Source organism: Molossus molossus, unplaced genomic scaffold, assembly GCF_014108415.1.
Source record: "Molossus molossus isolate mMolMol1 unplaced genomic scaffold, mMolMol1.p scaffold_m16_p_10, whole genome shotgun sequence".
In the NCBI taxonomy this organism is placed as follows: Eukaryota; Metazoa; Chordata; class Mammalia; order Chiroptera; family Molossidae; genus Molossus; species Molossus molossus.
Window position 1 is genome coordinate 68,111,861 of NW_023425345.1, and position 24,756 is coordinate 68,136,616.

Consider the following 24,756-nt stretch of genomic DNA (forward strand, 5'->3'; position numbering starts at 1 on the left):
TTTATGTTTTAAGGATTAAAAAATAAAAAGGCACAAAGGCACATCCCAGTAGACCTTGTTTTCTTAGGAAGAAAGATTTTTTGGCCATTTCCCCCCACATCGGGTAGTACAGTCAGAGGACTCGACTGAACAAATTGAACACTAGAAATGCTTGAACACACGGATAGGATGACAAATGAGAAGAAGGAGCTGGGCGGTCACAGGCCAGTGTGCACCAATGCCATGCCCTCCATGCAGTTAAAGAAGGTGACCGACTAGGGAGTTATTTTGCATGTACTTTTAGACTCTGCTCTTTCAAAAATTAGATCTTAAAGGAAACATGGAGGTTTGAAATGATTAGCGGATATTAGGTTCTAATTCATGAGGAATTTTATTCTGAAATATAAGAAGAATTTGGCTGTCTTAATATATTAGAACAATTCAGAATCCACTGACTTTTCCAATTAGGGCACAGAGGGAGGATTGGGAATAATGTGGTTCAGCAATTTAAACTCTTTACTCTTCCTAGAATTGGTAATACACTACTGGAGGAACAGCTTTATTTCAGGTTTTAAGACAATCTAATCAGTGTATAAACCAGTTAATGGTTCAATTACTTCTGGAGCCCATATTAAGTTTCTCTAATAGTTAACTTGTTTTAGGGAAGTAAACTTTATTCATTTCTTAAAGAAGCTCCTTAAGAATAAAAACTCTTTTGAGTGTGGACTAGTTGATGCAAGAATGACAATGAGATTATATCAAAACCTACTGAATATGTGAGGGGATTTTTCTTTAAGATGCACGTGTGTTTTAGGGGAAGCGACCTTTATATGAATAACAATGCATGTAACACCATAAAATAGCAACACATAGTTAAATGTAAGTGGTAATAGGAGAATATTAGTTTGCACCTCTGCTTTCCTTAGTGTTAAAACAAAAAGAAAAACAAAGAATTAAAGGTTATTAAAAGGAAAATGTTTGCACTGAACTAATTCTAGACAAACATGTCTTAGGTTTGCATATTTCTTAAAAAATATTTTTGTGTTGACATTTGCTCAAGTAATTGTTAATCTTTTAGCTATTACCAGCACTTCATTCAGCTATAATAAATTTTGGAGTAAATAAATAATGTGTGTGTATGTTTTAATTTAATTTCATGAAGGGCAGATGCTTTGGTAGAATATTTTATAAGAAGTGAAACAATGAGCTGTGTTCCACCTACCATTCATACCATTCCAAGGAATCCGTGTGTGTGTGTATGTGTGTGTGTGTGTGTGTGTGTGTGTGTGTCTCAGTTTTCCCAAGGGGAAAAACAGAAAAAAATGGTTTTGCTCTTGCTGTCTCAAAGTGGTATCGTGGGGACCTCCATTGACTGAGCAGTTTCTAGAAGTGCCCAGACCTCCGCGTCTAGTGTGTCGCCACTGTTACACAGATTCTTCGTGTGCCGTCTGGGCCAATGCAGGCTTCACGTAAGTGGACTTCCCATGACAACTGGCTTGACGCCTTCTTCAGTGCCTAAATTCAGTTTCCTTTAACTGTTCTTAATGAAGATTCTTTTAAAAATATAATACGTGTTCATCTTAAGCAGTCATTCTCATACTGTGTTATCAGATATAACGGAATCACCTGCTTTTCCGAGATCCCCACATTCTCCTCTTTGCCGGCCTGTTCAGCAACACAGCTCAGTGCTTCCACTGTATCCTCTCTCCATCTAATGCACCCCTGTTATAAGCCCTGGGCTGGGAAACCAGATAATCAAATTTGACAATAATTTTATATTAAATCAGAGACAATAAGACTCCTCTGGTTTTAAGGCTTACGGCAGTGGATTTGTGACTGCTCTTTAGGTTTTGCAGTGGCCTTTTATTCCAAGCTTATGGCTCATTTTTAAGGCCATCAGAGGTATTCGGTCTCCATGTATGTGTGTACCTGTCTGCACATACACATGCCACATGTGCGCGCACACACGGTTTAAAACCACTAGTGTACATAGTCAGTAAGAAATCTGTCTTTAAAGAAAGTAAGATGTCTGTAACATGTTATAAGGGAGATGATCAATGAGGTAGTCTTCAGAAACACTGTAGCCCGTGTCATAAAATGTTAGCTATGAAAGACAAAGTTCTTTTCTTTCTTGTACATTTTACATGAGGGTCCATAATCCAGCATTGAGTGTGCATTTGGTACTTAATGTTGACTTTCCTTCATAAAAAGCCCATGACTCAAATTTGGTCCATTTGCCAAGTACCAACTATAAAAACGATGCGTTTATCCAGTGTTACAAGAGAAGACTATTCTTCTTAAATCAGTGCTTGATTTCTATAATGCCTTTTGAAGTAAAGCCTATTTATAAGCCTGTCTGATTTCCAACGGCAAATATTTTTCTTTTAAAGACCTTAGAAAACCCAACTGAAGCCAAGCATGACTATGACTTGAAAAATGACACCGAGAGCGAAAGAGGCTGCATCCTCACTCCCCTCTAGCACTATACCTGATGTCTCGCGTGTGAGTTCCTTCGTCCTCGGCTAGAAGCGTTACCAGAAATAAAGGATGAAAAAGAAGACAGAGTAAACACAGCAGAGATACAAGATACAGACCACAGGGTCTTACAATTCATCCAATATAATGAATTCCTCAAGTCATGGGAAGTAAGAGCTCCTGCTGAGCTTCAGAGCTGCCCTGACAACGGACTTTAGGAATATATTCTGTGCCACCTTATCTGCACGAATGAAAACAAAACATTTTATCAGGTAGCTCTTCCTTTTTGTGCAAATTACGGCTTGAAAAAAATAAAAATAAAGAGGGCTTTCTCTTTTTGCCAGCATAATAATACCCACATTTATTTCCTCCTCTGAAGGCACTCAAACCAAATATTCTTTTCTCTCTGACTTCAGGAAATATTATATTGATTTTCTGGGAAAGCAAAGAGCCCCAGGACAGACTTGGACATAATGACCTGCCTCCTTTTATGAGAGGCTGAGACCATTATAGTAAGAAGCATGGAGATCAGCCACCCAGATGGCTGGTGCCAGTACCTTGACGAATGTTTCCAAATCCCCATTAAACAACTTAGCATTATACTGTGAGCGGGGTCTGGACTTCCTGTGTTTCTGGGGCTTAGGGGGAACATTTGGAGGCCTAAGGGAAGGGAATATAATTATTGAGCATGCAGAAATCAAACAATAAACGAAATACCCATAGGTCACATCAAAATTACAGAACATAGGAATTCTGTGTCCCTTCCCCACCCCCACCCATGGGGAAAATAGTCCCCCGTCCTATGTATTTACTTTTACTTATGTAACAAAACCATACAAGGTATTCAACCAGACCACTCTTTTCTTGTATGTTGTTACTGACATTTGTTTGCTCGTTTGTTTAAGAATGATAAGCATAGTCTTGGCTGTGTGGCTCAGTTGGTTGGAGTGTCGTCCTGTACACCGAAAGATTGTGGGTTTGATTTCTGATCGGGGCACATACCCATTTTGGGTTATATACCTGGTCAAGGTGTGTATGGAAGGCAACCTTTCACATCAATATCTTTTCCTCTCTCTCTCTTCCTGCCTCTCTCTCTAACTAAAATTAATTTAAAAAAAGGTAAGCATCACCAAATGGAACTGAGAACTGTTTGGCCCAGTGTTACAATAGGGCAGGTCATAAAAATTAGGGCTCTGATAGATTCCAATGTGAGAACTTAAATATCGTATTTTTAGTTACAACATAATATTTTGAAGCAAATAATATTACTTCTGTTTACTATCCCTCAGGTATGAATGGGATTTGATTTTATGCATCAGTAACTATTAACGGGTCAAATGAAAAGGTAGAGTTGGGTTTCAACAGTATTCCTCAGGAAGGGGTGTATGGACTCATGTGAATTGTTATTTCTTTCAAACAAACCATCTCATCACCTAAATGTCTGCAGAGTATAGGATGCACCGTGCATTCTGTTCTGGACTCTGCATCTCCAGTCGGTTTGCTCTGCTGGGCAAGCCAGTGTCTCTGGCGTATGCATATCCAGTGCACCACGTACCACCTTCACAAACCTCGCAGCACCTGCTCTGTAACTGGGACAGGGAACCTTTTCTGTCCTCTCCCTTTAGAGCAAAGAGGCCAAGGATTATCACTCAGCTTCTACAATGGTGCTGAATGGAATACATGAGTGAAGAGGCCAAAGACCCCTCTCTCTGGACATTCCCATGTAAACTTCTTTTTTTTTAAATTTTTTTCCCCTTTATTGATTTTAGAGAGACAGGAAGTGAGAGGGAGAGATAGAAATATTGATGAGAGAGAACATCGACTGGCCGCCTCCTGCATGCCCCCCACTGGGGATCGGGCCCACAACCTGGGCGTGTGTCCTTACCGGGAATCAAACCGGCGACCTCTTGGTGCATGGGCCAACACTCAACCACTAAGCCACACCAGCTGGACCCAATGTAAACTTCTTAATGGGAAGGCTTACATGAGGATGTACATCATGCTAGAAATGAGGTAAAGCCCTTCATTGAGTGGCAAACTCTCTGGGAAAGATTACCTTTTGAGTTTATCAAAGTTGAAAAAGGCCAGTTTGGAAACAAAATCCCAGGACTTTATGGGGAAGGCTGCCCAGCTTTATAAGATACTACCGCTACCGCTGAGAGCAGGAGGGGCCTGGACGTGCCAACGCCGCCTTCACTGCCCATTCTCAGGCTCTCCCAGCGCGGGGGGCATATGACCGGGGGCATGAAGCAAGCCGCACCGGAAGCCCCTCGGTGCTCAACAGGCAAAAGGACCCTTTGCAAACTACCAGAAGCAAATAAGGAAACTTCTACTACACAGCATGTCATTATCTGCTACTGCTGAGATGTCTGAAATCTCTTTTATACACTGAATTCTGTGCCATCCGCAGAGAAAGGATCTGGTAGATTTAAAAAAAACAACTGCCACCAAAGAATTTAACCATATGGGCTTCGTGTTATACACTCTTCTCATCATTATGGGAGTGTTTTAAAAATGTAGACTATTTTCATTCAGGTTTGGTGAGACCGACAGATCAGAAGACAACGGCCATTGGAAAGACAGTGTGTTCCTCTCCGTTCTCAGGAGGAGGGGCCTCCCACACGGGGCCCCCTGGGCAAGCCACAGCGTGGTCAGGAGACGGGGAGCAAGGGGCAATGGGGGCAGGAGCCTTTGTTGTGGTTCCCGTGGGAAGGAACAGACAAGGCAGGGCAAACAGGTTTAGGATCGGCCAGTTTGAACAATTTTGGTGGGTTCTGGGGCATGGGAACTGTCCTTAGTTGTCTGGGACCTGGCCTTTGGGTGACTTGGGAGGGGGAACAATGGCCATGAAGGAGGTGGCTGAGGGCGCATGCTCTGGATTGGTTGGTTTGTATACAAAAGGAATACTTCAAGCAAGTCCTTTACTATCTCTAGGAACTGGCTGATCCTCAGAGGGGCCATCCCTTCAGAGTCAGCAAGACTCCAAGATATCAAAGCATCAAATAAAAACTAGAAAGCGTGGTTATTACAAGGTCCAACAGAGCTTCACATCTGATGATATCTGGAGCAGCTGAGCAAGCTCAGATGACAAGGACACAGGCTCACGTTGTTTGGTCACTGATTCATGGGACAAGCACGGGATAAGTGTTCCTGCTCCAGTGAGAGATGCAGAGGAACCCCTGGCTGGGGCTAATGCAGGGATGTCTTTTGAGTTTTTTTATACCAAAGGCCTGAAAATCGCCTCTCCCAAAGGTTGTAAAATAAGGCAAATGTGAAGATGTGAAGATACTAACGCCATCAGAGAGACTTGAAATGAAAACAAACTGCCCGAGTGCTTATCAAAGCAATTTCCCAGGGCAGAGGGGGCTTGACAGGCAGACTGCTGCGCTGACGGTTCTGGCCCGACTATGTACACACCAGGTGAACAAAGCCAGGGCCAGTCAATATGTATGACTCGTTCTGGGTGTGTGCTGGCCACATGACGTCCTGATAACCAGGCTGCCTATGCAGGCTGACCATGTGCAGGAGAGAAGGCGCCAGTCAGAGGGTGTATCTAGTCCGTTCGGCAATCACAGCTCTCACTGAAAATTAATACATTTGTGCCCAGCTGGTGTGGCTCAGTGGACTGAGCATCGTCCCATGGACTGAGAGGTCCTGGTTTGATTCCTGGTCAAGGCACATGCCCGGGTCTTGGGTTCGACCCCCATAGGGGGTGAGCAGGAGGCGGTCGATTGATGTTTCTCTCTCACATTGATGTTTCTATCTCTCGTTCCCTTCCTTTCTCTCTAAAGCAATCAATAAAAACATATTTTTTAAAAAAGAAAAGAAAATGAATATATTTGCATTCCTTCCTCTTTGGGAAAAAAAAAATCTGAAGTGCCTTACATTGATTGTAATTTAGGAACAACAGGTAAAATAGTTGATAGTGCCAAGAGATACTACCTGTAAAAACAGCTCCATAAGCTGCATATTACTATGTAGAGGTAATAGTCTTCTTTGTCACTGATAGAAGGAAGCAAAACCTCAGTGTTTTTTGTAAAGTTTTGACAAGTCAGTAGCTGTATCTTCCTAGTTCATTCTCCAAAAAGTAAGAGGGGCTTCCCTCGGAGCACACTGCCAGCAGGAACATCAGAGCTCCTTGCAAATGGGCTGGCCAGTCACCGCACAGGCGCCCCAGGGCCCTCATGTCTCTTACCTCAAAAAGAACTCAACTTCAGAAGTGTCAAGTCTTGCTGTGTCAATTAGAATAATTTCTGGCCATTGCATAAATGTGGACACAGAACAATGAGAGTTGCCATCAACTTGCCCCCACCCAAATCAGAATCAGCTTCCAAAAAGGCTTTTCTTTCCCAGCACTAGTTTCAAAATTCTTCCACGAATTAAAAAAAGAAAGGAAATGGACTAGGTTATAAGCATTAAAAGTTACATCTTTAAAGTGAACTCAAAAGGGTTCGAGAGCTAAAATTCTAAGAGCGTTCAGCGTAGCTCTCATTTTTTATGACGTAAGGGAATGTGGGAGCAGAATGTACCTACTCATACTTTCTGTTTGCTAACATAGCAGATATGCACATACTGTTGCTTGTTAATTCAATTATCAAAAGTCTTGTTGGACTTGTTCTAGAAACTTAAAAGTGTTTTGGATTAGATAAACCAAACCCATTCAATCTAGGTCTTTTTTTTCTGAGTCTGCTCATTAAAGAGATTTACAATTCCTTGGGGAAACCTCAGATCTGCCAGAGCAAATCTTGTTTTGTGAGAACCTCAAACATTTCACATTGCTGTGTTTTTTCAAGCCAAAACTATCTTCCATGTGCATCAACACAGTATGTTCATTCTTGCATTTAAACGGTCGCTTCTTGTTAAAGAGAAAAGCGAGTGAGACATAATGAGTTATGATAAAATGTCTTCCTACCTCGTAGTCATGTACTCAGCTCTATGACCTGCAGGAAAAAGAAATTAAAATAAGTACAGTGAATGGAATCAGTGGAATACATTTGGTAATGTGTTGTATCATCTGTCCATTATTTTAAGATTCTGAGTTTATAACTTCTATCCTTTGTGGTGCAAAGCATGAGGGTAGCATATAGTGACAGGCAAATAATTCAAAGTAAATATTTCATAAAATCTAGACATAAAATTTAATAAATTCTATACACTGGAGAAACATGTTTAACTTGGCGATTTGAGGCAGGGAGATTTATTTATTTATACAAGACGTAACTGCTTGAACTTAACTGTAAGTTCAAGGATGAAATACAAATAAAATATATCCCAGAATGTTAGTTATTCCCTCTGTCTTGATTGACACCTCATGGGGGAGAAAAAGGGGGTCAAACAGGATTGGGAGAACTCAATCTCCTTTAGATTAAATTGGTGTTCTTTCTATAATATGAAAATCGGGGGAGAGACGTTGCATTTTATAATCACAAATGACATTTGCAGATATTAAAGTATAAGGATGTTAACGTAGGCTACACTCCACCAACTTGTAAGCTAAAAGTTCTGTGTTTTTTTAAAACATGGGATTCTTCTTATACATTCAGACTTCTTGTTTTAAATATATTTTTGTGGTGTTCCTACAAGCTGTGCTAATTTCGAGTTTGAATGTGTCTGTGGTTGCTATCTGCTCTTCCTTACATTTAAGGTGGAGCGTGGGAAGGGGTGTGGGAAAGTGAACCATTCAGCTGCTTTGTTTGCAAAACGATGATATGGTCCTCAAACAGCTTGAAGATATAGCTGGCAGAGAATGGTCGTGTCGTAGCACAAACAGGTGAGCCCAACCCATCATATCATAATGCAGTGATTCAGACTCGTAGGGCAGGGCCAATGAAACAATAGCAGAGAAAGCTGGCTTATTGGGAATGCTGAATGAACACTCCCAGGCTGCAAACCAGTCTTTTACTCAATTATCTCCCTTTCAATAACAAGCAACAAAGTTTTTCATTACTATCTATTTACTACACTGGAGGCAACATTTAATATCAGAAAATACCTTTCTCAACACAGACCCAGGCCACTGTAGGTATTGGCAGAATCGGGTCTTAGCCATGACTTGGAGTGGGGTAAAGGGAAAGGAGAAAAATGAGACTCCCCCACCCCCGCCACCCAGTTATACCTATCATTTAACTGTAAGTCCCTTCTTTTTGCTGTCCTTCCGCTACTTTGGGAGAGGAGAAAAAAGAGAAGGTGGACACAGAGCCCTAGAATAATTTAGGGCTCTTCCTAAGTGGGAGGGAAGGTCTACCAGAGAGTGGAGACGGCAGGCAGCAAGCAGAGGGTGGCACGTGGCACCTACGGGCTACCCTGCAGCAGGAAGCTGGCTACAGAGAGTTAATGTGCAGCCAGAAGGCAGGGCTGGCGATTCAGATTCGAGAGCCACTAGCATTTATGTCGTGATGGGGCCATGGGACCCAGCTGAGATCACCGGGTGAGTCACTGGAATGAGTAAAGGGTTGAGGAACGATCTGCCTTGTGTTGTTCTGTATTCTGTCATGTTGCACACTTTACTGTAACATAAAAGTATGGCAAACTATATTAGTAACAACAATGAGAACAGCAATGATATCTACCCTTTAGTTAGATGCTGTTCTAAGCACTTTCTATATATTAACTCAATTTTCAGAGCAATGTTACTAAGTAGGTACTAGCGTTATTCTTATTTTACATAAGAGAATGGACACAGAGAAGGCAAGAGACGTGCCTACTATGGTCATCTGTTAGTGTGTGGTGGGTCTGGCACTAGGGTCCAGGTTTGTTTCAATTCTAGACCTGAGCTCCCAGGTAACATATTGTAAACATGTAAGAAAGGTAGAAGAAAGGTAGGGATCATGCCTTACACCTCTGTCTGTTCCGTATGGCTAAAGCCAAATTTAAAATACCGAAGGTTTAATAAACTTAACAAATGACAACACAAATTAAATACTTATAAAACTAAATTAAATAACACAAGTTAATCACTTTCAAGTAATTCAGTGGTAAAGATGCTAATAACCCCTTAAAAATAAAATGCTTTATAACTTTAAAATTTGCTATTTTTGTTAAAATGTGCCAACCAAATGTTCTCCAGAGTTAGAAAAAGATTGTGTATAAAATGGCTTAAAATCATTTTGCTCCATCCATCCATGGTTAATAGTATGAGATAAAAAATTAAAAACCTATAAAAGATGCATCTTGATGAATGAACCAAGAGCACGCTTTGTGAGAACCATCACCCATAGTATAACCGCTACCACCACATCCGCTTTCCTCAGCTAACAGGACCACGTGTGTCTCAGCTGATGAATGAGGTTTTATTTTTTAATCAGTATCATCATTAATAGATCAATAACACACAAGCTTAGAAGGATCTGCTTCCCAGAGAAATGAGAAAGCTTCCAGTGGTCTGAAGATTAGATTTCAATCATTTTTCTTTGGAAGGGTACTTAATTATTAAAAACAACAGACATCTCGTCCCCCCCCCCCCCATCCCCAACACACGCCATTTGACAAGGAAAAAATGACTCAGGATTATCTTGTTCTTAATACAAACACCTAATTCGAGCACTCTTGCAATTTTACTCGAGAATCAGGAAGCAAATTATTTTTCATGCCCAAATGTATTTTTTCCCCACAGAATAAAAAGGAAAACCAAAATACAGTTTGGTGGCGATTTGAGATTTTTTTTTTTTTTTTTTTTAATCCTCACCCGAGGATATTTCTCCATTTTTTTTGTACAGATAGAGTGGGAGGGAGAGAGAGAGAGAAACATCGACGTGAAGGGACACATCGAGTGGCTGCCACCCGCACGACCAACCAGGGCCGGGGACAAACCGCAACCGAAGTACGTGCCCTTAGCGGGAACCGAACCCGGGTCTCTCCGGACCGCAGGCCGACGCTCCAACCGCTGAGCCAAACCGGCCAGGGCCGATTTGAGATTTAAAAAAACCCTAACTAAATAAAATATTTAAACTGTGCACAACTCAAGCTGAACGAAGTCCCTAATGAATGATGAATCCGGACTCCTTCCTAGATGAATCTGGCACTACTTCCTAGTCCTTTCCCTTCCTTGAGATCAATTACTGCAAGACTTTTCTAAAAAAACAATTATTTACAACAATCTTCTCTCTTGAAAGTATATTTGTACTTCTGGAAAAAAGTGAACTGAGTGAGGATAAACTATTTAATTCCTTGGTCAGAAACCCCACGCCTGGCACTTGAAATCATATAACATGGGACTCGGTTTCCAGTGCCAGACTTTCTGTGTTTCACAAAAATGGCGCTGATATTTACATCCCCTTAATCCCAAGTGTTTCACACAGAGAAGCCAACGGGAACACTAAGGTTCATTACTAAAAGAGAAAAAGGTTTCAGTGTCCATTTACTGGGCTCAATTGAACGTCTCCAATTTAAAAACAAGTGATATCACGAAAGGATATAACTGTCGCTGAAGGATAAAGATGATGATGATGATGACTTTGGGCTTAACCACTCATGATGTTTCTTTCTATCTCAATAGTTTTCAAAGACTCGGGATCCTGAATTCCGACAGTGCCACTTTAAGAGCCCAGTTTGGTTGCTCAGAAGTGTTGTAAATCAAAGGACGTGCTCGGCCCCTGGTAGCCAGCCAAAAGCGAGCCGAAAGACAGGCCAAACACATGTCTGTAGTTACAGTTTCAGCTGTGTATGATCCACTGCTAAATCCCTGGGTTAGGCTCCGTTTATTTTACTGTGAAGGCAGTTTCTGGAGTAGTGAGTCTGGTATAATTTAGAGATGTGATTTCTATATAGGAAGTCAGGGCTGTCCCTAAACACACCATTTAATCCTGTGTTACTAACTGTATTTAGCCAAACCCAGACTTGGATTCCTTCGTTAGGGCTCGCCATTGAATTATCTCACCACGGGACAGGCGCCATGAGCTCCCCTAGCCTCCTTCGGTGCAAGCCTATTAACTATTAACGGAACAGGGCCCGCATGGGAAGCCAGCAGGCTCACAATGGCCGAGCTCCAATGTGGAGCGTGTTCTTTACGCTCAGTTTTTCTCTGGGCAAAGCTGCCGGTGTCAGCCCCAGGCAGTGGCCAACAACTGGTGTGCCACCAAGAGTCCACGTGGGGCAGGCCCTGGTTGCAAAGAAGATGCCACCAGTGGGCAGAGGCTGGCGCGCCTGCTGCCACTGGATGAGAACCATACGGTTTCACGTGCGGAATAAATTCATCTGAGAAGTCCTGAGACACCTGGACACAGTGTGTGTCACTAGGACTCTGAAAATTACTGAAAGAAAGTCCAAGATAAAGAAATTCAGGCTTAGCGCTCACACAGTACAATATAGCTTTTCATAGTACAGCAGTTAAATATAGAGTCTGGAGCACGGATTCAGCAAATTGGCTAAAATATAGCCCTATCTAATAATGGCAGGTAAAATAATATTAACCACTGGGGCTTTCTCTCCTAGAAACATAAGGGAATCCATGTAGAACAAGTTCCACGAAAGTTTCAGAATGAGATCCCAAGTGTACTAACAGACATGTCTGCTTGCAGTGCCAAGAGCGAATTCACCCAACTGCTAAACTCCTTCTAATTCACAGTCGCTAACGCTGACGGGTATCCAGTCCTGCAGGGAAGGACTCGGTGCCGAGTAGCATTCACCTACACTTACGGCGGTCTATGCTCTGGGGCTGGCACCTGACCTTGGGGGCACCAGTGAAATCTCAGGCATTTGTAAGAAAGTGGAGGGAAAAAAAAAAGACCTGGTACTATGAATGGGTAGAACACAATTGCTGAGGTAGAACAATTCAAATGATAAAAAGGTTTCTTTTTTTAAGTTGAAACCTCTGTTACAGAAGAGCTGAAAGCCTAGTACCAGGAACATTCGTGTACCATCCCTTAGATTTCCCAATTGTTAACATTTGTCACACTGGCCTTATTTCCCCCTGCCCTGCCCTCCCCTCCCCTGCCCTCCCTTCCCCTTCCCTCCCCTGCCCTCCCCTGTCCCTGAACCATTTGAACAGTAAGCTGCAAACATTATGACAGTGAGCAAACATTTCTTAAGAGTGAGATTCTCCTCCTTCACAACCACAGTAGTTCAATAGCATTTAAGAGTCTATCTTTACATTTCCCTAATTGTCTTTAAAATGCCTTTTATAACTTTTGCTTTTTGATTCAGAATCTAATGAAAGTGTATACCTTGTGTGTGGTTATTTTACTTTTTAAGACACTTTAAAATAGTATAAATGTTCATTTCTTTCTAACTGAAATTGGCCTTCTGTCTGAGTTGGGCATCCTAACTGTGACACAGGCAGACTTAGGTCATGATGGCCTTTCTCCACGTGTCCATTCCCTGAAGGTAATAGGTCCTTTGGAGAAAACAAGAAAATAAGGTGTTAGAGCAACTTCTTTAGGGGTAAGAAGGTTCTAGAGTGGTAGGAGACTAGTGTTTAGGTCAAACGGAAGCCCTCTGCTTTTGGTCTGAGTTACACAACTCATTCCTCTCAATTCCCATGAACATTCTCTTTTACTTTTTATAACTTCTAGCAGGATCTAGTGTGAATAAAAGATAATTAAAGTTATAGACTATGAGGCACCTAAGACAGGGACTTTGCTTATACAGTCGTCCCTCGTTTATCGCGGTTAATCGGTTCCAGACTCCAGCGGTTGCACCTGGCACTGAAGGATTCCTGGGCTGCTCGGATACACAGGCCTACGGTCCATACGTACTGTAATTTTAATTTTAATTGTAATTCAGGGGTGTACAATTGACTCAGACAACCAAGCGTGCGCTGTATTATTTTCACTGTCTCGATCAACATATTTGAAAAAACTACGAAAGAGTGAAGCCATGAAAGTCAAAGCGTGAAGTGGCGAGGGACGACTGTATTTATTTATTTATTTTCTCCTCACCCGAGGACATTTTTGCATTTATCTTCAGATAGAGTGGGAGGGAGAGAGGTGGGCAGAGAGAGAGAGAGAAACATCGACGTGAGAGACACATCGAGTGGCTGCCACCCACACGACCCCAACCAGGGCCGGGGACACACTGCAACCACGGTACGTGCCCTTAGCAGGAACCGAACCCGGGACTCTCCGGTCCGTGGGCGATGGATGCTCTAACTACTGAGCAAAACCAGCCAGGGCTATTTTTTCCTTTCAAATTTCCTAAAGATGAAAAGAGAAACAACAACATTTACACACTCCCCTTTGCCCACCATCCTTTTTGTCCCCTTCAGTTTTCTCTGTGTAAAAATGGGAAATTTATAGCATCCAGTTACATATACCGCTTAGAACCATGCCTGGCTCAGAGAATGCCTCATATAAGTGGTAACTACTGTGGTTGTTTCTGTTACTATCAGATATAACAGTGTATTTAATTAGATTATTTCTTTTTCTTTTTTTTTTTTTATCCTCACCCGAGGACATTTTTCCATTTTTTGTTCAGATAGAGCGGGAGAGAGAGGAAGAGAGAGAGAGAGAGAGAGAAACATCAATGTGAAGGGACACATCGAGTGGCTGCCACCCGCACAACCAACCAGGGCCGGGGACAAACTGCAACCGAGGTACGTGCCCTTAGCGGGAATCAAACCCGGTCTCTCTGTCCCGCAGGCCGACGCTCCAACCGCTGAGCCAAACCGGCCAGGGCTAATTAGATTATTTCTTAACTAAAACCAATGCCTAGGAAGAGAAAGAAACAAAGTCACCCCAACTGGTTTCCCTGGTTTGTAGAGTCCGAGAAGGCATAGGAGGAGACAAAAGTACTGGCCCATTCAAACAAATGGGATGGGGCTAGGGGTGTGGGATACCCAAGAAGGGAAGGAAGAAGCCACTGGGGTCAGCAAGCGGGGGCGAGTGCAGGGCCTGCCGAGTCCCCCAGGGTCAGAAGCACCCGCTCTGGAGATCCCCCTCAGGAGCTCTGGGTTGGCTCCGAGTCCTCCTTGGATTTCACTGTTCTTCCTCCAGGTTAGCACCAGACTCGTGAAGAAACGTGTTCCAGGGAGAACTTGGTTATTCCAGAAACAGATAAAGCCAAATCGAAACAAACGGTGTTCTCGGCTCCTTAAAGCACAAATCCACAATCCACACACTTCATGGAATATATACACGCTACAATACATAATCCATGTCCTCTTCCCCTCTCTTTCAAATAACTGACCTTCTCCAAGGGTCCTCTGCAACAAGTCATGCTTGGCTTGAAGTTTTGTGATGAGATTACTACCTTCCAAATATTCTCTGAGTTTCTGCAAAAGGAAAGAGTCATTTTTAACTTAAAAAAAAAAATTCAATGTCAAAGGACTTCCCATAGAATATCTAAAATCCAGCCACTTTTATTTCTAGACCCTAGAACCTTGCTATTCAAAGTGTGTCTACTACAGACCAGCAGCAGCAGCAGCCATCACTTGGGAGCCTAATCTAGGTGCCGACTCCCAGGTCCCTCCCTCCCCAGACCTACCGAAATCAGAACCTGCATTTTCACAAGCTCTCTTGGTAACATGTGTGTCCATCAGGGTTTGAAAGTTCCATTTTAGCACAGTCCTCTTTAAATGCGCCTGCAAATCCGAATTACCTAAGGAGCTTTTAAAAAGCACTAACTCCTAAACCGTATCCCAGACCGACTGAATCAGAAACTCTGAGGACAGGAGATCTTATTTTACTAAAGAAACTAGGTGATTCTGACGGAACGCTAAGAGCAGCCTTTGGCACCCCAGCTCTGAGCTCCCAGGGTGGCTGGGGAGGCAGTGGACGCACCATGAAGTAGAACTGCTCAGTCTCCTGCTGGTTTGCTCTTCTCTTGGCGATGCTGGGCTTACTCAGGTAGGTCTCAGAGACAGTCGACTTCACAGACTCCGTGGAGCGGCTGTGCTGGAAGCATTCAGAAACATCATAGTCTTCGATGGTGACCATGTCTTGTATTGTCTGCAAGGTGGCTTCAGTCGTTTTCTTGACCTGGGAACAGGAGCATATTTCTCACATTAGTACACAATTTCGTAAATCCCACAGACGTGCAGTGAGAATCTATTTTGTCAGGCAGAGATGAGGACGCAGGCCCTGTCCCTAAAAGTTCAGAGTCTATTAGGGGAGAGAGTCAGGTAAACAATACTCCATATCACCAATAGAAGGAAAGGTGCCCAGTCGGTGTGGCTCAGTGGATTGAGCCTCATCCTGTGGACTGAGCAGTCTTGTTTCGATTCCTCATGGGGCACATGGCCGGGTTGTGGGCTCAGTCCCCAGTGGGGGGCATGCAGGAGGCAGCCAATCAATGTATGTCTCACATCAATGTTTCTATCTTTCTCTCTCTAAAAAATCGATAAAAATGAAAATGAGATAAAAAAAGAAAGGAAAGACTTTCTTCAGAATTATCCTAAGGAGGACATCACTTTATATGTGAGTCCTTATAAATCTCATGCATCACTGGGTGCTCTCTCAATTACCTTTAAAAAATAATAATTGTTTTAGTTGAAGTAAAACACATACAGAAAAATGCACAGACTGTAAGGGTATGGCTTGATGAATATCACAAAATGAACACATATAAACACCACTCAGATCAAGAAATAGAGTACATTACGAATATTTCTGTGCTTCTCCCAACCACCACTACCCTTTTCTCCTCCCTAAGGGTAGCCACTGTCCTGATTTCTAATATCATATATCAGTTTTTCTCTTTTTGTACTTCGTGTAAATGGAATCCTACAGCATGTATGATTTTTATCCTGCTTCTTTTGCTCAATTTTATGCAGTAAAATTTATTCATTTCTTGTGAGTATAGTATTTCATTGCTGTGAATACTCACTATAAGAATACATCATAATTCATCCCTTCTACTGTTGACAGATGACTTACTTCTAGTTTTGGGTCATTATGAACAACACTGCCATGAACATATTTTTGTTGGACTACACATACATGAGTAGAATTGCTGATAGGGTATGCCAGACTGTCTTCCAAATTTATTGTTCTAAGTTGTATTGCCATCAGCAAGGTGGGAGAACTCCTGTTTCTCTGCATCTTCAAGAGTTGGTATTGTCAGCACCTAAAATTTAAATCATTGTGTTGGTTGTATAGTGGTATCTCACTGTGGTTTTAATGTGCATTTCTCAGTGACTAACATTGAGCATATTATATGTTTAAGGTAATTTGGTTCTCTCTCAGAAACACTTTGTTCAAATCTTGCTCAATTTTCTATGGGTTATGAGTCTTTTATTAGTTATATGTATTGCAAATATCTTTTATTACTCTGTGCCCTGGCTTTTCACTCTTTCTACAGTGCCCAGATAAACAGTCTTTTATTTTAATGTAAGCAATTTACCAAGCCTCTCCTTTAGAATTAGTGCTTTTTGTGTTCTCAAGAAATATTTTTCCTCTCTCATGACCATTAAGATACTATTCTATGTTATCTTCTTGGAGCTTTTAACTCACCTTCCACACTTATCTACCACAATTAGGTTGTCCTCTATTTTTACTTATCAAAGTCCAAAGTAAATTGTAGCTTTATCCTTTTTTTTTCTCAACGTACAGAATTTAGGACTTATCTCCAGTGACTTCTCTTGAATTATATACTATTTTTGTAATATATGTAAATATTTACATATATTTAAATATAAGACATTAGTTGTTATATATAGTCAGGACTCATTTGGTTTTATACATATATTTTATATTCTTTGATCATTACCCCTTGTATTTTTAAGAGCACCCTCCCCTAAGAAATTCATTCCAGCATGAGTCTTCTGATGGTGAACTCTGTTTTTGTTGATATGAAAATATCTTTTATTTCACCTTAATTTATGAGAGATATTTTTCCTAGTTGGCAGTTATTTACTTTCAATACATTGAATATATCACTGTACTTTCTTATTTCTGATGAATGAGAAGTTTGCTGTCAGTCTATCACGATTTTGAATAAATTTTGCTTTTCTTTCTCCAGCTGCTTTTCAAGTTTTCTATAGTTTCATCATGATGTTTCTATACCTGGAATTTTGGGGGCTTCTTGAATTGTGTGATGTTTTTCATAATCTCTGATACATTTTCATCCCTTATCTTTGCAAATACTGTCTTTGTTTTCCTTTTTTTCTTATCAGTTTTCATTCTGAGTGTTTAATTAGTATGCTAAACATTGTTATTCTCTCTATTGCTTACCCTTCTCTTCTAGTTTTTGTTTTTTCATGCTGCAATTTGATTATTTTCTTCTGATTTGTCTTCCACTTTGCTAATTCACTCCTCAGCTGTGTCTAATCTGATGTTAAACCATCCTCTGATATTAATTTGGGTTACTGTATTTCTCAGTTTTAGAATTTCTACGTGTTTCATTTTCAAATGTGTTATTTCACTGTTTATAGGTTATAGTTCCCTGCTGAAATTTAAGCTTAGTTTTCATCTACTTGAACATAGTAAGCAGCTCTTTCATAGTTTGTTTTTAAAACTCCCAATATTTGGGTTTCTATAGTTATGTATCTATTGTTTGATATTTCTTCTGGTTATTATGTTTTCTTGTCTCCTCATGTGCCTAGTTATTTTCGTTGGACATTCTTTGTAGAGTTATTTGAAGTCTAGGATAAGCTTATCAACCTCCAGAAAGAATATTTGTTTATTTTTTCAAACCATTAGGGGTACTAATAGTTAATAATCACTGAATTTTATTTCTGATAAAAATATTTGATGCTCTTCTTTTTATGAACATGTGGTTCCCTGTGTCATGGGCTTCAGGCTTGGCCATGCAGCTTGTCCTGGACAGTGAAATGTGAAGAAATCAGCTGAGTGACTCGGTCCATTATTATAGGAAGTAGACATATAAAGATCATTTAAACAAGACAATATTGTAAGTAGTTACTTTAAAGAAGTTATGATTATATATCTATTGGCTAAATGAAAAGCCTCACTACCCTGAGGTGACATCAACTAGATGGTAAAATAGGAGGGCCCCTGCTCCTATCGTCCTATAGAAACAATAATTTGGCAGCCATCCATGGACAAAAGTGCATTTGTGGGAGCTCTGGGATCCAGGTAAGAGCAAGCAAAAGCTTGGTGGAGTCCAAGACTGAGAGGGGCTAATTTGAGAAAGCAGCCTGTACCCAGATGGCAAGCTTGCCAACCGTGATTCTGGCTACAGGCCCAGAAACAGCCTGTACCCCTGTGAACTCAGCAACCATTCTGTTTGGCCCTTGGTCCTGCCACCATCACCATCCACCAAGGCACCCGGTAAGAGTCACACCTAACTGTGCCTTAGTCTTAGATGTACGAGGCCTAGTTCCAGTCCTTTTTTTTTTTATCCTCACCTGAGGACATTTTTCCATTTAGATAGAGTGAGAGGGAGGGAAGAAGGAGGGAGGGAGGGAGGGAGGGAGGGGGAGAGAGAGAGAGAGAGAGAGAGAAACATCGATGTGAAAGGGGCACATCAAGTGGCTGCCTCCCGCACGACCCCAACCAGGGCTGGGGACAAACCGCAACCATGGTACATGCCCTTAGCGGGAACCGAATCCGGGTCTCTCTGGACCGCAGGCCGACGCTCTAACCGCGGAGCCAAACTGGCCAGGGCTAGTTCCAGTCCTTCTTAGCCCTGGTGTCTAGGAGCAGTCCTACTCTGCCCAGGGACTTGCCAGAAGGCACAGTTGCTCATGCTCTTGGAGGCAGACCTGTTGCCTCTGGTCCAACAGCAGATCTTGAAGTGGCCTGGAACTCTGCTCTAGCCCCTCCTAGCCGCAGTCCAGGAGTAGTGCTGCTCACTAAAGGGCCTGATGGGAGACGTGGCCATACGTGCTTCCAGAAAGAGGCCTGCCAGCCTTGCTCTGACTGAAAATCTTGAAGTGGCTCAGCTGCAGGCTGGAAGCAGTTCTGCTTAACAAGGTACCAGGCGTGAGACACGTCCATGCACCCTGGAGGCAGGCACGCCAAGTTTGGTCCAATGGTGGATAATGGAGTGGTCCTGTAACTTGGTTCTAATACCTCTTGGCAATGATCTATGAGCACTCCTGCCTGCCTGGGGATCCAACAAAAGACAAGCCCATTCGTATTCCAAGAGGTAGGCCCACCAACCCTAGTCCAACTTTGATTTTGAAGCAGCCCAGTCACCTGGCTTCAGTCCTTCCCAGCAGTGACCCGGTCTTGCCCACCCAGGGACCTGGAGGGGGACAGGCTCCTCTGTGCCCCTGGAGGAGCCTGCAGACCTCAGTCCAGGCTGTGGACCCTGAAGTGGACCCATGACAGTGTTAGCTGTGCTCAGTTGTGTTCTGAGGCCAGTCCTTCCTGCCAGGGACATGTCCAGTGGCCTGGCAGGTGCCACCCCTAGTCGAGAACCTGGTAATCGATCTGCTATCTGTGGACCAGCTGTGGACCCTGACGCAGACTCCTGTCCCAGACTCCTGTCCCAGCACCAGACTAACTACGATCTCGGAGGCAGCCGCACCTGCCGGGAGACTACACAGGATCACGCGCACCCGAGCCCTTGGTCACAGGCCCATGTACTGCACACCCTGCTGCGCACCCAGCAGCTCCATATAATACCTCGCCATTGTCAACAACACTGTTTTTCTTCTGTCCTCAATTCTTCCTCAGAAGCAAGAGTGTTCCGGTTAAATGTGAAATTGCCAGGAAAAATGAAAGACGTGACAGAAAACACCAGACACGATGGCGGGGATTCCATATTATCCACGGGATGTTCTCGGTGAAGAAGAACACTAGCTTCTGACACACACGCAAGCCATGCTAATAAGTCACAAGGGGGAAGATAATGAGGCAAATAAGAAACAGATAATACGACGCTTGTAATGACTCCTCATTAGCCGCAGGAAAACACAGTTGGGTTTAGTGGAAGGAGAGGCCAAAAAATGTGAAAAGGGATGACAAACACCCCAAGAACGTACTGCACTGGAGGCCTGACCAGGTGGCAAAACTCCGAGATAACGATCAAAACAAACGATGCCGGAGAGGTGACTTCTGTAGACTGGCTCTTTTGCATTTTTTCCCCCCAGGACATTACAATCATTGGAGAAAACAGAAAGTTGTCTTGCTGGTTTCGTTCTCCAAACACACTGCATTAGATTTCTGGGGCGGCCATAACCAAGCACCACCGGGCGGGTGGCTGAAACAACAGACGTTGATTGCCTCACAGTCCTGGAGGCCGGACGTCTGAGATCAAGGTATCAGCAGGGCTGGCTACTTCCGAGGGCTGAGGGGAGACCTGCTCTGGGTGCCCATCTTCTGTGTCTCTTCATGTTGTCTTTGGAATTTCTGTGTCCAAATTTCCCCTTTTTTATAAGGACACCGTTTTACTGGCTTAGGGACCACCCTAATAACCTCACTTAAACTTGATGTCTTTTGTGAGACCCCGTCTTCAGATAAGGTCATATTAGGGATTAAGGTGTCAACCTATGAATTTTGGGGGGAACACAACTGAACACATACCACATCATCTTATAGCAGTGATTTCCAACTCATGGCACACATAAAGTAATTACTGAAATTCCGTGGTACACCAAAAAAGATATATATATATATATATTTTTTACCAATCTGACCAAAAAGAAAAAAAAGAAAAAGAAAGGTATAATTTTGATTCATTCACACTGGACAGCTATTGTTGTGTAGGCTGTGTTCTCTTTTTATTTGACAATCTACGGGATAAGAGGTCAGTGCCCTGACTAAATAGTCAGGTATTGCGTGTTTTAAAAGTTGGGAGGCACACCGGTTGGAAACTACTGTCTTACAACATTGTGCCTTGCACCCTGTACCTGGTGCAGGCCTACTCATCCTTTAACACTCATCAACCATTTGTGAAGGTGACCCCCAGGACTGCCTTCCCTTCGCCTTATGTACTTACTCCTGGCCATCACTGACCTTGGGTGTATGTCAATTACAGAACCGTATCAATCTAGATGTGTTAAAAATGAGCGGAAAGAGACCATCTACAACACATATACACACAGAGATTGGATTAATGCTACAGTTAATTAGCCAAGGGTGCAAAAACTTCCTGCTAGCACAGGCCACAGGAGACAAGAGCAGAGTCTGAGCATCTTGCCATGGCCTTCCCTTGCTCCTAGTACCCTAACACAGGGTACAGATGCTAGTGACCCTGTCTATGCTGGGTAAGGTGCTTCCTGATCAAGAAAAACAGTCCAATTTTTGCTCCCCACCCCGCAAACTTTTGAAGAAGAGCCTACCACCATTCCAGAGTAATTCACACCAATAATCTATGTATTTGCATTTAAGGGGACATTTACAAATACCAAGCTCTCCCGACTTTGGAACAAAATTCATTCTCAGCAATGATACCACTTAACCCAAAGAAGAAATCATCATCACTGCCCTTGGCTCTCTGAACAACATCCTGCCTGCTGCTGTGTCTCAGAAAGCTCATTTTCCTACAGTCTATCCTAACTCTGATTTAATGACCCATCTTGGCAGACATGATCCTCAGCATGGTCTGAGGAGCATGACACCAACAATTATGAGAAATGATTCTTGTAAGCACCTGCCATACTGCTCAGAGGACTATGTTTTCCATCTCTAAGGGGAACAAGTGAGGTCAGGGACATCTTTATATCTTTAGTCACTAGCACAGTGCCTGGAACACAGCAGATTATCAAAAAAGTTCATTGACAGATCGGTAGAAGTTGAAATCCTCCTCCTTCCAAATCCACAGATGCCAAAGAAATGTTCGGCACACACTCTGCCACTCTGCGGGGGGGCCCTACCGCATGCCTCACATTTAGATTCTTTGTAGAAACTCTCTTCTGCTTGGTGTTCTTCTGGATCAAGGTCCTCCCTTCAGTGAGCTAAAGCTGAGTTGAAACTATACATCCCTATTCCAGTTATATACATTGCTTCTAAAAATATGTGCTATCCATGAAAGACAGTTGATCCTGGTTTCAATTTTGGCTGAGATGATGTTATTTTCAGGAATAAGTAGCAGTTATCTTTTACTGTTAACCTCACCAGTAGACGGTTATAGGCAAGTAAGAAATACTTAAGTAAAGCTGAAGTTAAAGCCACAGAAACCATCAGAAACAGCAATTATGATTCAGTGGTTATCAAGCTCCGCATCTTATACCAAGTCTTCAAAGATCTGACAATTGCCCGTAAGGTTTGATCACTGATTTACATGACTTGAGATTCTGCTGCAGCCATTGGTACTATGGGAAAATGTGATTTTTCTATGATAGAACCAAAATATGTCTTACTTCCATCAATTATCCATGCTGTAAAAATAGTCTTACATGTTTTCCTAAAATTTTGTTTCTTTATCATTGAAAATATCCTGTTACGTAATATATTTTTTGGAACAGTCTGCGAAATACTCCCTTGTAAACTGTTGGTGGAAAATTTTAAGTGATGCTAGGAAAATTTATATGGGGCTCTCAGGTCATTAAAACTTGTTGCAAATTAGTTGAGAAATCATAGGCCTTTATCTTTTCCATTCCTTTATGAATAAATCTATACGGTAAGAGAGACTCGTTTTAGACGTGAGGTTTTAGTCATAGAACAGAAGTGACATAAAACTCTATTTTCTGGACCAAATATTAGGACAGATGGTCTGAAAATTGGACAAGCTACTTAAAACTAAGACTGCTAAAAATATGAAAGGCATAATTTCTTTAGTTATGCAAGTCATCTTCCTTTTCTTCAGCTGTCTATAGATAAAGAGAGGGAAGAGGAACTCTAAGAAAGGCAAAGCCATCTATGGGGCATGACTCCAGAGGCTAGCTTTGAAAGAAACAACAGGAATGACTCCTACACTGATCCCTGTGACAAAGGTTAAGGAAACTTGAAGAAAATGGACAAGACTGTGTAACATTTGATTGGAAAGAATTTGTAAAACGTTTATTGGGAGAAAGGTAGAAGTAAATGATCATTTAGATTTAGGTTGCTTTTAAAGTGTTATCTTTTAAAGTAATGTTTACTAATGTTTCACATAAGAAGTTTTACTTTGAAGAAAAAGAAAAAAAACTTGGGAATAAAGTTGTGAAGGCAGCAGGCCTTGCTTTGCTTCTATGTGCACAACACACGGCGGATGCTAAGATTTGTGGATGTGACCAGAAGTGGATTCACAAGCGTGAGGTACCACTGAGGTAAGTTTGCAGCACATTGATACACAAAGCTCATTTTAAATGGTTCAACAAGTACATGTAAAGTTGTGAAGTGACAATACATGTTACAATCTATTATGAATCTGCAACAACCACAAACGTGAACAAGTCATTCTCAAAACTTTTCTTTCAACGTTTACTACTTACGAGTATTCTGAGGTCATTTCACAAATGCTTACTGCTCTCTTTCTTTAGTGCTGCAAACTCAAATATCTTCAAGGGCCAAGCAAGTAATGAACATAAGGCGAGTGGGCTGAGTGGGGAGCATGGTAAACAAGAAGCGCATGCTCTGTGTCTACTGCGCAGCTCTAGCAGGTTATCATCCTGCAGAAATGCAGGTCTAGTGTGACAAGACTTTCTAATTTTTTATTTTTTATTTTTTTATCCTCACCCGAGGACATTTTTCCATTTTTTGTTCAGATAGAGCAGGAGGGAGAGAGAGGAAGAGAGAGAGAAAGAAACATCGATGTGAAGGGACACATCGAGTGGCTGCCACCCGCACGACCAGCCAGGGCCGGGGACAAACTGCAACCGAGGTACGTGCCCTTAGCGGGAACTGAACCCGGGTCTCTCTTTACCGCAGGCCGACGCTCCAACCGCTGAGCCAAACCGGCCAGGGCCTTTCTAATTTTTTAGAAGCTAAAAATCAATATTTTTATTTAAAAATTTCCATTTTTAAATGATAGCAACTAATTTTAAAAAACCAAGCACTGTAGAGAAGACAAAATTATATGGTCAGAGGGTTCTTAGCATAGAAACCCTTCTAAGAAGTCTTCCTACAGTTTCAAATGGTGCCCATTGTTTAAGATTTGATGAAAAGGTTCATGTAGTCACTTAGCTGCATTGTCCATTCTTTTGTAAACTTGGATGAAATTCTGTCTCAATTTGTATCTTTTCATGGGCCGTCATAATTATTTTCAGTTAACTGAACTCTTACCAGTGAAATTTGGACTTTGTGAGTGTGTATATTTTTGCACAGAGGCAGAGAATTATGCATGTTTCTTTACTTGAATACTTTGGTTTGATACTAATGTGTCAATTTTCCGTGCTGTCAGTGGAAGACCAGAGGCAAGTTCCTTATTTACTGTAGAGACAGCGCTACACAAGACTCCAATCAGCAGTGGTTGCTATGTTGTTCTCAAGTTACGTCTCTTATTTTTCACATTCTGTGAAGGACATCTTATAGTCTGGCTCTCATGCTAGACACATGCTAACTGAGACTTATTCATCTCTGTACTCGCCACACTTGGCAA

General features: G+C 42.1%; 1 protein-coding gene across 2 annotated transcripts in view; it reads right to left on the reverse strand.

The window, feature by feature from the left end:
* SRGAP1 (SLIT-ROBO Rho GTPase activating protein 1) overlaps positions 1 to 24,756 on the reverse strand; it is a 260,025-nt gene that overhangs the window by 41,174 nt on the left and 194,095 nt on the right. Inside the window, exons 9-12 of one of the 2 annotated variants that reach the window (XM_036252855.1) lie at positions 15,168 to 15,365; positions 14,575 to 14,659; positions 7,367 to 7,394; positions 2,468 to 2,501 (exon numbers count right to left, since the gene is read on the reverse strand). In XM_036252855.1, the coding sequence (XP_036108748.1) occupies positions 2,468 to 2,501; positions 7,367 to 7,394; positions 14,575 to 14,659; positions 15,168 to 15,365 (345 nt within the window). Of the gene's footprint in view, positions 1 to 2,467; positions 2,502 to 3,011; positions 3,115 to 7,366; positions 7,395 to 14,574; positions 14,660 to 15,167; positions 15,366 to 24,756 lie in introns of both variants that reach the window. The other variant, XM_036252856.1, reaches the window with a different exon arrangement.